The sequence below is a fragment of the Pan paniscus genome, chromosome 7 (assembly GCF_029289425.2).
Source record: "Pan paniscus chromosome 7, NHGRI_mPanPan1-v2.0_pri, whole genome shotgun sequence".
Classification (NCBI taxonomy): Eukaryota; Metazoa; Chordata; class Mammalia; order Primates; family Hominidae; genus Pan; species Pan paniscus.
The window spans coordinates 47,289,667-47,306,869 of NC_073256.2; the positions used below are offsets into that span (position 1 = coordinate 47,289,667).

Genomic DNA, 17,203 nt, shown 5'->3' on the forward strand with positions numbered 1-17,203 from the left:
AGACATGGGGAATTTTTCATCTTTCTTAAAGTGTGTTTGTCTACTGCATTATTAGGCCAGTGTTTCATTAGTTAAGCCATCTCTTCAGTGCAGGTGGAAGTAATTTAGACATGGTGCACATGATTCTTACCAAGTGAAAACTTCAAAACTGAGTATTCTCTGTGAATTTTCTTCATCTTTCTGGAATATATGAAGAATTCAAGATTGGGATGACTTTTCAAATTCAAAGGCTGAAATTAAGAGTGTTTTCAAACTCTTAGTAATTCCTTCAACTTATGAATCTAATTATTTAATTCATAATAAAGAACCAGTTTGAATTAAATATTTTATTTACCTAATTTTAATGGTATCAGGTATATGTACTATTTTATGTTCAAAAATAGTAATTTTTTTGTTGTGCTTTAAATACCTCAAATTTTTACTGTCAAACTATTCCTTGTTTGAGTTAGGGAGGTTTGACTGCTTCGTATGATTGGCAGTGTTCTTTCAATAATGTTAATATCTTAATATTGACTAACGAATGGGGAGTTAATGTCATATTATTTCTTTGAATAATGTACTACTTTTGCAAGGAGAACACAGAATATAAATAGGCTTCATTCAGGATAAGAGATTGAAAAATCACCCGTAAAGTTTTGAGAAAACAGATGGCTTAGGTGGTAAGGAAGCCGAAATGCAAGTGAACGTCTTGGTTCTCTGGGGTGATATAGGTTCTTGGCAGCTATCAAGGATTTTCCTCATTGTTACTAAGCATAAAACGAATATTTTTATTAGATTGAGTTACTTGGAATCTTCCATGTAAACTGTGATCCACGATATTGGTTAAATAAGTAAATGTCCAGACTTCAGTTGATATTATAGTTGCTTCATTCTTTTTAAATTTTTTGCATGTTTTATTATGTAACACAGTTATATATTTACAAATATATTGGGGATGCAGTCTTAAATGGTTTTTTGTTTTTTTTTTTGAGATGGAGTCTCGCTCTTTTGCTAGGCTGGAGTGCAGTGGCGCAATCTCGGCTCACTGCAACCTCTGCCTCCCGGGTTCAAGCGATTTTCCTGCCTCAGTCTTCTGAGTAGCTGGGACTATAGGCGTGTGCCACCACGCCCTGCTAATTTTTGTATTTTTAGTAGAGACGGGGTTTCACCATGTTGGCCAGGCTGGTCTCGATCTCTTGACCTCGTGATCTGCCCGCCTTGGCCTCCCAAAGTGCTGGGATTACAGGTGTGAGCCACCGCACCCAGCTTAAATGTTTTTTTTACTGATGGATTACATGATTAAAAACATTTGGAAACCACTGCTTCCGTGAAAACAACAGTTATAAAGTCACCTTTTGTGTCACATGGAATAATGTGCAGGTTAAAGGGCATTTCTCCTGGGGTTGGATTCTGGTGTCTGGAATGATGAGAAAGGTTTTTAGATCCAGTGAGAGCCCCATGGAATACTGGACATAGATGCTGTTTGAGAACATCCTTCCCCAGATTCCTGACCCCTACATCCTGCTCCAGTGGGAACCGTGGAAGAGCAATAACTCAGTGCTGACGTGACCCCGAAGGGTTCTAAGAGAGCAGCAGTGAGTGAGGGGAGAAGTGAGGAGACAGGTGGGACCCTGGAGGGGGACCTGTGGAGGTCATGACTGCCCAGAGACTCGGTTCTGAGGGGAGCCACCCTTCGAGCACTGGCCTGTGTCTCCTCCCAGTTTAAACTCTGGGACCCGGGCTCTGACGGCGTATACTGGCTGTACACAATGATTACTCTTCCACTATTAAGTTATGGGATGTGTCTTTCAATTAAAAAATTTCCCCTTAATTTATAATGGAAATTTAAAAATTATTTGAGAAAAGATAGACATGCAGAAAGAAATCAAAAGTACTAAAACTTTTGGCTTATTTCTTTTGGTTCTCTGGTATCCTGTCTATCGTGGTGACTTATTTATTTATACATACATATATACACACACACATATGTGTGTAAAAATACGTATATATGTATTTTTTCTTTTTCTTTTTTTTTTTTTTTTTGAGATGGAGCCTCGCTCTGTCACCCAGGCTGCAGTGCAGTGGCACAATCTCAGGTCACTGCAACCTCTGCCTCCCGGGTTCAAGTGATTTTCCTGCTTAAGCCTCCACAGCAGCTGGGATTACAGGCATGTGTCGCCATGCCCAGCTAATTTTTTTGTATTTTTAGTAGAAACAGGGTCTTGCCATGTTGGCCAGGCTGGCCTCAAACTGAGCTCAAGTGATCCGCCCACCTTGGCCTCCCAAAGTGCTGGGATTACAGGTGGGAACCACCACATCTGGCCTTATTTTTATATTTTAAATTTATATACTTGATTTGCAGTCTGCTTTTTAAAAACTTGACAGTAGGCTGGGTGCTGTGGCTCATGCCTGTAATCCCAACACTTGGGGAGGCTGAGGCGGGCAGATCACGAGGTCAGGAGATCGAGACCATCCTGGCTAACACAGCAAAACCAATCTCTGCTAAAAATACAAAAAATTAGCCGGGTGTGGTGGCAGGTGCCTGTAGTCCCAGCTACTCGGGAGGCTGAGGCAGGAGAATGGCGTAAACCTGGGAGGCGGAGTTCGTAGTGAGCCGAGATCACTGCACTGCACTCCAGCCTGGGAGACAGAGTGAGACTCTGTCTCAAAAAAAAAAAAAAACCAAAAAAAAAACTTGACAGTAAATTTTTGGGTTTTGTACTATAGTGGGTTAGGTAGTTTGAAAACCTGATCACTATAAGTAACAAACTTATTTTTTCAGTGTATAGTTGAGCTAATAAGAAGGTAAGAGAATTGCCAGAAAGGAAGCAGGTGGGAGGACTAAAACTTAGGGTGGCAAGTGTGGTGGCGTCACTGAGGCCACCATGGGGGGCTGCTCTCACCTTAGTTGTCTAGAGGCTTGGATTTTATCACTCATGTGAAGGAGTGTAGAGCCTGTTAAGGGTGGAGAATTAGAATGGAGATCTCCTACCCGTTGCCCCGGGGAGATGACACATACCTTGTTTATTTTAACCTTGACTCTGACAGGTTGTTGGGGAAGTGTAGGTTCAGAATGTTAAATAGTCTTTTGAGCCTCCATGGGCTTAGGGACTCATTCTGTATGAAATCTAGACCCAGGGCCACATGAGATGGCTCAAGTCTGTAATCCCAGCACGTTGAGAGGCTGAGGCAAGAGGATTTCTTGAGGCCAGGAGTTCCAGACCAGCCTGGGCAATATGGGGAGTCCCCAGGGAAAAAACAAAAAAGAAAACTAGACCCAGTCGTCAATACCCTTGGACTATTTGACAAAATAAAACCAAAAATCTGTTATAAGGAGAAATTACTCTCAGCAGAGGAAGTTCCCACTTAAGAAAAAGAGAAATTTCTTCACCTCAGGCCACGTAGGACACGCACAGGTAAAGCCTCATTGAAGATGAGCTTGAAATGTAAAGTCAACAGTCAGCCACCAAGAAAACAGCTGATCATGAGCAAGAGTGAACACATATAACAAACAGGTTATAGTTCTCCAAGGATTTCAAATAATAAAGCCATTAGATAGACTATAAAACAAGTAGGCTTAAAATTCGTAACCTGAAAACATAAAAAAGCAACAAATCACTCCAAAAAGAACAAACAGATTGGAAAGCCCTAAATGGAACTATTGAAAATGAGAATCATAGTTATTAAATTTCAGTGAAATGGGATAAAAAGATCAGACTTAGGTGAAAAGAAAAGGAAGTAGAAGATAAATTTAAAGACACTTCTTCCCCATCTTTCTTTGTGAGGCGTCCACCCCTCCCTGCTCCCCTCCATGCTCCCTTCCGTGGAGCCAGTGTTTCCAAAGGCCCCCAGCCCGCTTTGCAGGTGTCACTTCTCCAGCCCATTTAAAACCCAAGTTCATGGCTATCTTGCAGGATTTGCTTTTTCATTGTTTGGCCTCTGAGGATTTCATTCATTCATTCATTCATTCATTCATTATTCATTGTTTATTCATGCATGCATGCATGCATGTATGTATGTGAGTGAGTGACAGGGTCTCACTGTCACCCAGGCTGGAGTGGAGTGGTATCATCATAGCTCATTGCAGCCTCAAACTCATGGGCTCAAGCAGCCTCCCATCTCAGCCTCCCAAGTAGCTGGGACTACACCAGATAGCTGGCCTGCTGCCACACACTGCTAATATTTTTATCTCTTGTGGAGATGAGGTTTTGCTTTGTTGCCCAGGCTGGTTTTGAACTCCTGGGCTCAAGCGATCTTCCTGCCTTGGCCTCCCAAAGTGCTGGAATTAATCACCAGGTAATTTAATTTCTTATTACAGGCTCTGCCCTGTATTTAAAGAGATGGTTTCTGTATTTCTTCTTGCATGTTCAGGTGTTCTGAGGGGTTTTTATGCCATTCGGCCTGCCACATTGTAATGAAGCTGTCCCTCTTCATACTTTTCTAGTTAGACATTTTCTAATTAATAATAATATGACTAGACTGTAGTATGGCCACTTGCCCATGGCTTTAAATGTAGTTAAGCATCTTTTTTATGGACAGTATTCAAGAATGATAGCCCCTCTTTGACTAGCCCCTCTTTGGGTAGTCTTCAATACCCAAAGCCCCTCTTTGGGTAGTCTTCAATATTTTGATTCAAAACATTGATGAAACAAACAACTCGGTACCTACCTATGGCTCTGCAACCAAGTACATACTAGGAGTAGACTTACTGAGACAGCTGACACTACACACGTTAAGGCTTTTGGCATCTGAGAAGCGTAGGCCATCTCAACAGAATACCTGACAATGTTCTGGAGACACCTGGTAGGCAGGAGGCCTGGGGCCGGGCTCTCGTTCGTGCCATGCTCTGCAGGGATGTTGCCCCTGAGGGGATCAGCGTCTTCACCATGGACATGGGAGTGTGGGATCGGCTCAGCTGCAAGGGTTCTGTCAGTATTAGCTGGGATTCCCACTCTGTGTCTCTCTCCCATTTCCAGGTGACCTCACGGTGGACATTCCGATGCCCAGGATGCCCTCAGGCCCTGTCTCACGATGACTCCCACTTCCACGAGCGGCACAAGTGCATCAACTTCTTCGTGAAGGTGTACGGCTACATGCCCCTCCTGTACACGCAGTTCAGGGTGGATTCTGTGCTCTTCAAGACACGCCTGCCCCATGACAAGACCAAGTGCTTCAAGTTCATCTAGGGGCAGCGCACGGTCTGGGGAAGAGGATGAGCAGAGGGAGGAAGATGGCTCCCAAGGTTCCTAGGCATTGCAGGACCTTGGGCACATCTGCTGGTGGGTGGCCCAGAGCCTCTGCTGGAAGGGGCAGCAGGAGGAGTGGAAGGAAACCGCTGCCTTTATCTTGAAGTCAGCCACACTGGGCCTGGAGCCCTGGGCGGAGGACCCGGGGTTCCCCACACAGGGCACTGACTGATAGCTTACACTGAGGACTGTGGCGACTCTGCAGAGTCACTCACACCGTTCATACGCCCAGGACAGCTGGTTCGTGGTTTTTAAATTCAATAACAACTATTATGATTATTTAAAAAGAGAAAGTTTCAGATTTGCCATTCAAGGCTTATTTATATATATGTGTGTGTATATAAATACATGCACACACTTGCATACATATATATTTTTGGCTGGGGGAGTGTGAGTTTTGCCTTTCTAAGGGAGGGACCGCGCAGGCTCCTTTGTTCTGTATTCTGGCGGAGATGGGTCCTGGCCTTGTGTCACTGGCTTATCCTTAAAGATCATCTCCCATCCTCCCCAGCGCCATCTGTGTGCAGCAACCGGAAAGGGATGAACTTGGCCCTCTTGCGGGCCTGGACAAGGTCTCTTCCTTACCCTTTCTGTTGCCAGTCAGCAACCTGTAACTCACATTCTCTTCTCAGTGAATCCCTGGGAGCGCCTGACCCTGGTGGGCTGCTCAGCTTCCTGCTGCTGGGGCCAGCAATTTTTGAGGATTTATCTTTAGGCCAGGCTTGCCTCAGTACTTATCCCTGCTCTCCCATTTCTCTCTTGTTTGAGAGAGAATGAGGAAGCAAAGAGTGAGAAAGAATAGGGGCTGAAGACGCCACTCCCAGATGGCTCTTTCTATCCTGCTCTTCTGTTGAAACACACGTGCTGTGGGCCTCAGGCATTTCTGAAGTGCTCTTTCTTGGATTGGACAGGAGATGAGCAGCGTGCACATCTGCTGTGGTCTTAAGTGGTTTGCAGGTCAGCCTCCTCTCCCTAGTGTAGAGCAAGCCAGTGTCCTTCGAGGACCCCACCCGGCTGGCCGGGAAGTTTTACAGCAAGGCGCCTGCCTTGGGATAATTCCTTGGTGAAATTCACCTTCCCCCTGCCTCTGTCTGGAGCCCCATCCTGTGTTATCTGTGGTTTTTGGACCCCTAATGTCAGCTTGGCTGTAGGACCCCCCGAGGTTTGGTATGTGCTAGAACAATGGGAGGCTGTGATTTGCTGTGTAAGCTCACATCCAGCCTTGGAATCTAACGGGCATTCACAACCCGAGTTACCACTTTCCACTCCCTGCTTAGGATTCTGTTCCCTGGGCTGAAACTGAAATAAGCTAATTTTTTGGTTCACGGTGGCAGTAGGGGAACCTAGGAGGGTGTGAGTGGCATTTGTCAGGGATTTAGCCCATGACGTGTTTCTTGAACCCTACTTTCTCGAAGTGGAGTTGACTCTGGAAGTTTTCTAGCAACTGAACAAAAGCTCAGGTCTGTCCTGGTCATGCACATGCCTTAAGCCAGTTCCGTCTTCCCTAGACCTCGGCATCCTGCGCTTCTATTTCTTGGAATACGTTCTCCTCTGACCTGCCTGTACCACGTGGGTCCTCTTCAAGTACTGTTTTGAAGCTGGGCTCTTTTGTGTAGCTCCCACCCACCTGTAGGGCTAGCTCGGCTTAAGGGAACTCTCCCCATTGGCAAACCGGACCCGGCCGCCGCCAGGACTGTGTTTCCAAAGGTTCCCCCCCAACCCCGGCATCAGCCTGTAGCTCCCCCGCTGAGGCAGTGTGGTTATGTTCCCAGCAGTGGGGGTCAGACGCCCTTCCTCAGAACTTTCTAGTTGCCCTCTACCTGACTCCTGACTTGTATTCCTTTCAGCAGTAGCCTTCTTCCCTCGGGGAGCCAAAGAGTGTGGTGTGTGGCGCTATATTGTGGCTGCTATTTTATCTGGTTTCTTTTAATGTGAGGAACTCACATACTGACTTCAGTGGGACTCGGTGAGCCGGGGCCGTCTGTGTGGTGAGACCCCCTTTAGCGGGACTCAGTGAGTCGGGGCTGTCTGTGTGGTGGGGCCAGGGCCTGTCCCTTTAGTGGAGCCAGGTTGTTGGGCCCCGAATGTCACTGGTGGATCTAAGAAGGGCTGAGTGGTCTGACACCAAAACATGCCGCAGGGAGGGCTGTGGTGTCGGTGCTTCCAACAAGGACAGCCCTCCTTGACCCTGAAAGGAACACTGGCTTGAAGGACTGCAGACAGGCTCTGAGGGGCATGCCCTCCTCAGCGAGAGGCAGCAAGGTGGCCACAGTGTCACTGGTCAGGTGCTTCTCACCACGGGAAAGCCGCCGACCTGTGACTCGCGTGAGATGGGAAAGCAGCGCCACAGACCCCGAGTCTCCTTGGCTGTCTGTGGGCCACCCCTGGCCACCTTGTCCTGGCTCGCAGGGTGCAGGAGCGCCTCGTTCTCTGGGTGGCCGGCTTGCTGCTCCGGTTTGGGCTGTCTTACCATAACGCCGTCCCAGGGCTCCGCAGGCCACTGTGAGCGCTGGCTCCCTGGGCAGTGCTCCTCCGTGTGGACTGTGCCTCAGGCCAGGGCTCAGCAGCTGGGGTCCTGTCCGGAAGGATGGGATCTTTCTGGGAGCTGCACCGGACAGAGTGGGGAGCTCCTAGTTTGTGGGGGGAAGCTTTGATATCCATGCCACGTCCATCCACCCCACCCCTTTTCGTCACGAGCACAATGGTCTTACATTGGATTTTTGTAAAAAAATAAAAGTAAATGGAGACTTTAACTCAAGCAGCTTGGAGGTCTTTTGTGGTTTTCCTCAGCAAGTATGGAAGAGTGACCTGAGAGAAGGCACCTGCTTGATTGCTTGATTCCAGGTCGCCACCTGTGTATGCCAGCTGGGCCTGCTCGCAGAAGATGATGGGAGGCAGCGTGACCAGGCCCTGGTGTGGGCTGTGGACCAGAGATGGGTGAACAGACTCACACTCACATGGGCAGCCTTGCCTGTGCCCGGTTCCAGGGCAAGTCATTTTGACAAAACAGGAACTTAGGGGCTGTTGAGGTGCTTTAAGCAGGATGTGGAAGGGCATGTGGCCCATATATGCAAAGTTAATTTTTTCATGGGAATTTAAAATGTGTGTGTGTGTGTGTGTGTGTGGAGTGGTTGTGGGGAGCTGTGTGTGCCTGCGATCCCAGGACAGGCGAGGCCTCACTATGAATGGCTCGATTCGGTCCATAGGTCATGCCCCTGACCTATAGGTCACTAAGGCACCTGTACCTGCACCGAGCTGACGCTCCCTGACTGCAGAGCCCCATCCTGTTGGTGCCCACAGGCCTAGAACTTGTGCTTGGCTGTGGGATCAGAGGCTTTCTCAGGAGAGGGCACTGAGCTGTGGGCTTCGGGGAGAAGGATGGAGAAGGGAAAGGGGGTAAAGGCGAGGACTCCTCTCCTGGGCTCTGCAGGTGGCAGCTTTGGTCACACTGACAGTCCTAAGAATGGGTGAGACTTAACAGTCGGTGTCCCTCCTCAAGTGGGGTTCACGACTGATCAGGCAAGTTTGCAGCAGCTGATGGGTGAGATGTCATCGAGGGGCATTCCTCTTTGGGTCTGGAGTTTTGGCTGTCAAGCTCCTATTCTTCCAGCCATCCATCTCCATGTTACGATTGTCCTGGGACCAGAGAGACTTGAGAAGGTGGCATGAGGCTGTAGAAAATGTGTCTTCCTATACACAGAGATATGATGTCTGCTTTGAGTCTATACCTGTCGAGTTGTGTCTTGGACTTACGGTCTGCCACGGTGGTAAATGTTAGCTGTTGATGGGATCATCACTGAAGTGGAAGGCTCCACAAGGTTTACAAAAATGTGTTAAGAAGAATGTTGATGGTGGGGTGTGGTGCCTAACATCTTAATCTCAGAATTTGGTGAGGCAGAAGTGGGAGGATCACATGAGGCCAGTTCAAGACCAGTCTGGGCAACACAGCAAGACCCCCATCTCTACAAAAAAATTAGAATGTTATGAAGATACTGAAAAGAAGAAAGGCGAATGTAGTGGGTAAAGGTCTGGGCCCTGGAACAGACTGGGTGCAGATCTTGGGCTGCCCGTCACACTGGTGGAGAGCAAGTTATCTGTTACTATTTTAGGCTCTGATCCCACCATACGGTGGCAAAAGTTGTGCCCATCTCTTAAGCATATGTTAAAAGTTAAATAATATAATATATGTAAGAGTCCACTGTTTGACACAATAAAAATGAACTATTACTGGAGTAAAATAGTGTCCACTTCTTCATGGCTCTTTCTGCCTTCCACTAGGTTTGAGCACCAGCGCCTGGCTGAGTGCCCTGCTCACCTCCTATTAGAGCCCCCACGCTCTGTCGCCTCACCATGCTGTGTGCTGGCCACTGCTCTGCCTCCCACACGGGACTGCAGCCTCTCAAGAACACAGGAGTTCCATAGTTTTCGCATGAATGAATGCTTTGACGAAGTGAAGAGGGTCACTTAGAAATCACAGCTTAGGCAAATTGTTTTACCTTTCTTCATCTGTCTTGACGTTTATGAAAGAGTACAGGCTGGGTGCAGTGGCTCATGCCTGTAATCCCAGCATCTGGGGAGGCCAAGGCGGGTGGATCACCTGAGGTCAGGAGTTTGAGACCAGCCTGGCCAAAATGGCGAAACCCCATCTCTACTAAAAATACAAAAATTAGCCAGGTGTGGTGGCACGTGCCTGTAATCCCAGCTACTCAGGAGGCTGAGGCAGGAGAATTGCTTGAACCCAGGAGGCGGAGGTTGCAGTGAGCTGTGATTTGCGCCATTGCACTCTAGCCTGAGCAACAAGAAACTCCGTCTCATAAAAATAAAAAATAAAAAAGTACAGCTGCTGGTCCTGTTGTAGGACTGTCATGTTAGCATTGAAACTACTTACATTCTATTGATTTAAACGACTGGTCCCACATTTCAAACATACGGCAATGTTGAAATCATTTCTAGGGCATAAATGTCTATGTCATTTTACTGGACCCGCCTTGGAGCGTCCCATCTACCCATGCCCCGTCCCTTCACCCATCCTGCCATTCATCCTTTCATGGTGCACTGTTGAGGTACATTTCTGAGTAAACTGGCAACATCAATGCATTTCCTTCTAAATACATGGGCATACAACTGTTCATTATAGGTCAGTGTTTGTGTTTTTAATGTAAACTTTATTTTAAACGTGCACACTGTAATGCACACATCTTAAGTGTGCATTCTTTTGAGTTCTGACAAACGCACACACCTGTGTAACCCAGACCCCCCTCAATATATGGAACACTACTATCAACCCAGAAAGTCCCCTCCTGCTCCTTCCTCCTAGTCAGTCCCCACGTCCTCCATCCTCAGACATAGCCAATGCTGATTGTTTTTTTCATTTTGGATTAGTTTTCTATATTCTAGAATTTCATATAAATGGTGTCCTATAATTTCTACTCTTGTGTGTGTCCGTCTTCTACACACCCAGCATAACGTTTTGGAGATGCATCCATCGTTGCTGAATAGATTGGTGATTATTTACTTTTTATTGCTTAGTATTCCCTTGTATGAATCGAGTAAAATCTGTCCGTTCTATTATATAGATACTGGGGCTTTTTCCAGTTTTTGGATATTATGAATAAAGTTTCTGTGAACATTCATGTGCAAGTCTTTCTGTGGATTTTTATTTCTCTTGGGTAAATACCTAGGAGTGGAATTGTTGGGTAATATGGTAGATGTATACATGTTTAGTTCTATAAGAAACTTCTAGACCTTTTCTCAATGCGATCATTCCATTTTGTACTTCCACCAGTAATTATGAGACTCCCAGTTCCACATCCTCACTGATCCATGGTCTGGTCAGTCTTTTTAATTTTAGCCATTCTGGTGAGTAATGGTGTCTTATTTCATTCTGCGTTTTCCTGATGACTGGTGATTTAAGCATCTTTTCATGTGTTTACGCCATTTATATATATTTCCTTTGTGAATTATCTGTACACATCTTTTGCCCATTAAGAAAAGCTGGATTGTCCTTTTTTGAATTGCTTTCTTTTCTTCCTACATTTTTAATAGATTTCGGGGGGAGCAGTTTCAGATTTACAGCAAAACTGCATGAGAAGTACAAAGAGTTTTTCCTCTTCTTCCACCTCACCCCTCACTTGTCCTTTATTAACATCTGCCATTAGTGTGATAGATTTGATACAATTGATGAGCCAGTGTTGACACATTATTCACTCAAGCCCATGGGTTTACATTAGGCTTCATTCATTGTGTTGTATGTTCTATGGGTTTTGACAAATATGTGATGACATAGAGTCACCATTACAGTATCATACAGAACAGTCTCACACAGAACAGTCTCACTCCCCTAAAAACTTCCTGTGCTGCACCTATTGGTCCCTCCCTCCCTCTCTGAATCTCTGGCAACCACTGATCTTTTTACTGTTTTCACACTATGGCCTTTTCCAGAATGTCACATAAAATCATACAGCATGTAGCCTTTTCACATTGGCTGCTTTCATGTAATATAATATGCACTTAAGGTTCTTTTGTATCTTTTCCCGGTTTGATAACCAGTTTCTTTTCTCAGTGAATAGTATCGTATGAATGTATTTAGTCTTTTTTATTGCTGAGTTACAGGAATTTTTTGCCCTGGACACTAGTCCATTGTCAGATATGTTTTGTAAATTATTTTTTTAATTTGTGGCTTGCCTAATCATTTTCTGTATGGTGTCGTCTGATTAGCAGAAGTTTTCAATTTTGAGGAGATACAATTCTCTTGTTACTACTTTCTGTGACCCAAGAAACCTGTGCCTACCCAACATCATGAAGATATTTTCAGTGTTTTTCACCAAATGCTTTATGGTATTAGCTCTTATAATTAAAGATCCATCTCAGTGTTTATGGTGTGTGGCAGTGGTCAGGTTTCTGATACTTTTTCTATATGGGCATTGCAGCACCATTTGTTAAAAAGACTTTCCCTTCCCTTTGTTGAAAAGGTGGTCATTATAGAAGTGGGGTTCTATTTCTGAGCCATCTTTGTTGTTATGCTGCTTTGTTCATCCTCGTGCCAGTTCCATACGGTCTTGATGAATGCAGCTTTCCACCTTTGTTCATCTCCAAGATTGCTTTCAATATTATAGTTACTTTGTATTTCTCTGTAAATTTTAGAATTAGTTCTATGGCATTAGCTCCTTTTTTTTTCAATTTTATAATTTCATAATATATTCCTTTTTTTTACTTTAAGTTTTAGGGTACATGTGCACAATGTGCAGGTTAGTTACATATGTATACATGTGCCATGCTGGTGTGCTGCACCCATTAACTCGTCATTTAGCATTAGGTATATCTCCTAATGATATCCCTCCCCCTCCCGCAACCCCACAACAGTCCCCAGAGTGTGATGTTCCCCTTCCTGTGTCCATATGTTCTCATTGTTCAATTCCCACCTATGAGTGAGAATATGCGGTGTTTGGTTTTTTGTTCTTGCGATAGTTTACTGAGAATGATGATTTCCAATCTCATCCATGTCCCTACAAAGGACATGAACTCATCATTTTTTATGGCTGCATAGTATTCCATAGTGTATATGTGCCGCATTTTCTTAATCCAGTCTATCATTGTTGGACATTTGGGTTGGTTCCAAGTCTTTGCTATTGTGAATAGTGCCGCAATAAACATACGTGTGCATGTGTCCTTATAGCAGCATGATTTATAGTCCTTTGGGTATATACCCAGTAATGGGATGGCTGGGTCAAATGGTATTTCTAGTTCTAGATCCCTGAGGAATCGCCACACTGATTTCCACAATGGTTGAACTAGTTTACAGTCCCACCAACAGTGTAAAAAGTGTTCCTATTTCTGCACATCCTCTCCAGCACCCGTTGTTTCCTGACTTTTTAATGATTGCCATTCTAACTGGTGTGAGATGGTATCTCATTGTAGTTTTCATTTGCATTTCTCTGATGGCCAGTGATGGTGAGCATTTTTTCATGTGTTTTTTGGCTGCATAAATGTCTTCTTTTGAGAAGTGTCTGTTCACGTCCTTGGCCCACTTTTTGATGGGGTTGTTTTTTTCTTGTAAATTTGTTTGAGTTCATTGTAGATTCTGGATATTAGCCCTTTGTCAGATGAGTAGGTTGTGAAAATTTTCTCCCATTTTGTAGGTTGCCTGTTCACTCTGATGGTAGTTTCTTTTGCTGTGCAGAAGCTCTTTAGTTTAATTAGATCCCATTTGTCAATTTTGTCTTTTGTTGCCATTGCTTTTGGTGTTTTAGACATGAAGTCCTTGCCCACGCCTATGTCCTGAATGCTAATGCCTAGGTTTTCTTCTAGGGTTTTTATGGTTTTAGGTCTAACGTTTAAGTCTTTAATCCATCTTGAATTAATTTTTGTATAAGGTGTAAGGAAGGGATCCAGTTTCAGCTTTCTCCATGTGGGTAGCCAGTTTTCCCAGCACCATTTATTAAATAGGGAATCCTTTTCCCATTGCTTGTTTTTCTCAGGTTTGTCAAAGATCAGATAGTTGTAGATATGCGGTGTTATTTCTGAGGGCTCTGTTCTGTTCCATTGGTCTATATCTCTGTTTTGGTACCAGTACCATGCTGTTTTGGTTACTGTAGCCTTGTAGTATAGTTTGAAGTCAGGTAGTGTGATGCCTCCAGCTTTATTCTTTTGGCTTAGGATTGACTTGGCAATGTGGGCTCTTTTTTGGTTCCATATGAACTTTAGTTTTTTCCAATTCTGTGAAGAAAGTCATTGGTAGCTTGATGGGGATGGCATTGAATCTATAAATTACCTTGGGCAGTATGGCCATTTTCATGATATTGATTCTTCCTACCCACGAGCATGGAATGTTCTTCCATTTGTTTGTATCCTCTTTTATTTCATTGAGCAGTGGTTTGTAGTTCTCCTTGAAGAGGTCCTTCACGTCCCTTGTAAGTTGGATTCCTAGGTATTTTATTCTCTTTGAAGCAATTGTGAATGGGCGTTCACTCATCATTTGGCTCTCTGTTTGTTATTGGTGTATAAGAATGCTTGTGATTTTTGTACATTAGCTCTTATGCTTACATAAAATTCATCTCAGTACTGCCAGTCTCTTCTAAGAAACCTGGGATTATCAGATTAAAAAAATTTAAACATAAAATTTGCCATGTTAGCCATTTTGAAGTGTACAATTTAGTTCCATTAAGTATATTCACAATGTTATGTAACCCTCACCACTAGCTAGTTACAAAACTGTTTCATTGCGAACAAATTCTGTACTCATTAAACAGTAACTTCCCATTCCCCCACTACTTCCAGCCTCTGATAACCTCTATTCTCTCTCTATGGATTCATCTATTCTGGATATTTGAATATAAATGAAATCATAAAATATGTGGTCTTTTGTGTCTGGCTTATTTCACTTAGCATGTTTTCAAGGTTCACCTGTTGCAGCATGTATCAGAATCTCATTCTTTTCTATGAATGGATAATATTTCATTGTGTGTATATTCCACATTTTGTTTTATCTGTTTATCTGTTGGTGGATACTTGGGTTGCATCCATCTTTTGGTTACTAAGGTGGTGAATAATATTGCTAAGAACATAGGTGGCCAAATATTTGAGTCCCTGCTCTCAATTCTTTTGGGTATCTATGGAGGAGTGGAGTTGCTGGACAATATGGTAATTCTGTATTTAACTTTTTGAGGAACTGCCAAACCGTCTTCCGTAGCAGCTGTGTCATTTTACATTCCACTAGCAGCGTATGAAGGTTCCAATTTCTCCACTTCTCCCAACACTTACTTTCTGATAAAAATTTTAAAAACTGTTACAGCCATCCTAGTAGGTGTGAAGTGGTACCTGGTCATGGGTTTGATTTTCATTTCCCTAATGACCAGTGTTGAATATCTCTTTATGTGCTATTGGCCATCTGTGTATCATCTCTGGAAAAATGTTTATTCAAGTCCTTTACCTACTTAAAACATTGGGTTAGGTTGTGGTGTGGCTGTCTGCTGGGATGGTATTGCATCAAATCCATAAATCAATAGGCAGAATTAAAATGTTAGTATTGAATCTTCTAATCCATCAGTATGGCATATTTCTCCATTTATTCAAATCGTTAATTTTTATCAGCAAGGTTTTGAGACTTTTAGTGTAGAGATCTTACATATCTTTTCAAAAGTTATCTCACACTATTATGAATGAAGTTGCTGTTTTAAAAACATTTTATTTCTGGCCAGGTGTTGTGCCTCACACCTGTAATCCGAGCACTTTGGGAAGCCAAGGTGGGTCTCTATAAAAGTAAAAAGAAAAAAAAATTAGCTGGATGCAGTGGCACATGCCTGTGATCCCAGCTACTCAGGAAACTGAGGTGGGAGTATCACTTGACCCTGAGAGTTTAAGGCTGCAGTGAGCCATGACTGTGCCACTGCACTTCAGCCTGGGTGACAAAGTAAGACTCTCTCTCAAAAACTTGTTAATATATAAAATACAGTTGACTTTTGGATACTAACCTTGTATTCTGCAGTCTTGTGAGCTTATTCCAGTAGTTTTCTAGATTTCTTAGAACTTTCTATGTAAAAAGTCTCATCTGAAAACAGTTTTACTTCTTTCCTACCTTTATGCTTTATCTGTTTGTATGCCTGCCTGCCTTTTCCTCTTCATTTTTGCCTTATTGCAATGACTGGGACTCCGAGAACACTGTAGAACAGTAGTATGGATCGGCACCTTGCTTTGCTCTCAATATTTGGGGAAAAGCTCTAGTATTTCACTGAGCTGTTAAGTTTTTCATACATAACCTTTATCAGGTTGAGTATGTTCCCTTTTATTCCTCTCTGCTGAGTGCTGTTAGAGAATTTCATCAAATGCTTTTTTCCTGTATCTATTGAAATGATCCTCTATTCTATTATAAATTAGATTGGCTTTCAAATATTTAATTATCCTTGCATTCCAGGGATAAACCCTACTTGGTCATGTCATATTATCCTATTTGTGTATTGCTGGATTCAGGTTGCTGGTAAGTTTTTTTTTTTTTTTTTTTTTGCATTGATGTTCATGAGAGATATTTACCTCTCATTTTCTTTTTTGGTAATGACTTTATAAGGTTTTGGTATTAGAGTTATGCTGGCCCCTTAAAAGGGATTGGAAGTATTCCCCCTTCCTCTTTTTGATAGAGGTTATACAAGATTGGTGTTATTTCTTCCTTAAATGTTTGATAGTTTCCCAGGGAAACCATCTAGGCCTGGAGTTTTCCTTGTGAGAAGATAATAAATTTAATTTCTTAAGTGAATATCAAGTTCTTTTTCTTATTGAATGAGCTTTGTCTATTTGTGTCTTCAAAGGAAATTTTCCATTTTATCTGTGGTGGTGAATTTGTTGGCATAAGTTGGTATTCTTTTTATCCCTTTAATGTTTGTAGGCTCTTTAGTAATACCTCCCTTTCCTTTCTGATTGGCTGGCTTCTTCATATCCGTAGGATCTGTAGTGATAACCAAAGTTTTTTCACTGCCCATATGGGCAGTCGGTCCTGTCTTTCCTTGATCAGTCTAATGAGGTGTGTATCAGTTCTGCTGATGTTTTCAAAAATCAGCTTTTGGCTTTGTTAGTTTTCTCTATTCTGTTTTGTTCATGTGTCCTTATTTTTATGATTTCTTTCCTCTACTTTCTTTGGGTTTATTTGGCTCTTTTTATAGTCTTCTAAGGTAAAAATTTAGATCAATTTTAGGTCTTTCATTTTTTCTGTAAGCATTTGAAGGTATAAGATGACTTTTAGGCACTACTTTAGCAGTATCCTGTACATGTTGAGCTTTAATTTTCTGTTCAAAATACTTTCCAATTCATTTTGGGATGTCTTCTTTGATCCATGAGCTATTTTAGAAGTGTTTAATTTCTAAATATTTGTGGTTTTCCAAAATACTTTGTTGAGTTTGAATTTAATTCCATTGTGGTGGGAGAAGGTTTTGTGTATGCGTTCAGTCCTTTTAGATGTAATGAGATTTATCACCTAGCATATGGTTTTCATA

General features: G+C 43.2%; 1 protein-coding gene across 8 annotated transcripts in view; it reads left to right on the top strand.

The window, feature by feature from the left end:
* Positions 1–10,858, top strand: part of EXTL3 (exostosin like glycosyltransferase 3) — a 159,347-nt gene extending 148,489 nt beyond the window's left edge. For all 8 annotated transcript variants that reach the window (XM_063606691.1, XM_063606692.1, XM_063606690.1 and 5 more), the window contains one exon: positions 4,956–10,858. In XM_063606691.1, coding sequence (XP_063462761.1) covers positions 4,956–5,165 — 210 coding nt within the window. In that variant the 3' untranslated portion in view covers positions 5,166–10,858. The remainder of the gene's footprint in view (positions 1–4,955) is intronic.
* The last annotated feature ends 6,345 nt before the right edge of the window (positions 10,859–17,203 follow it).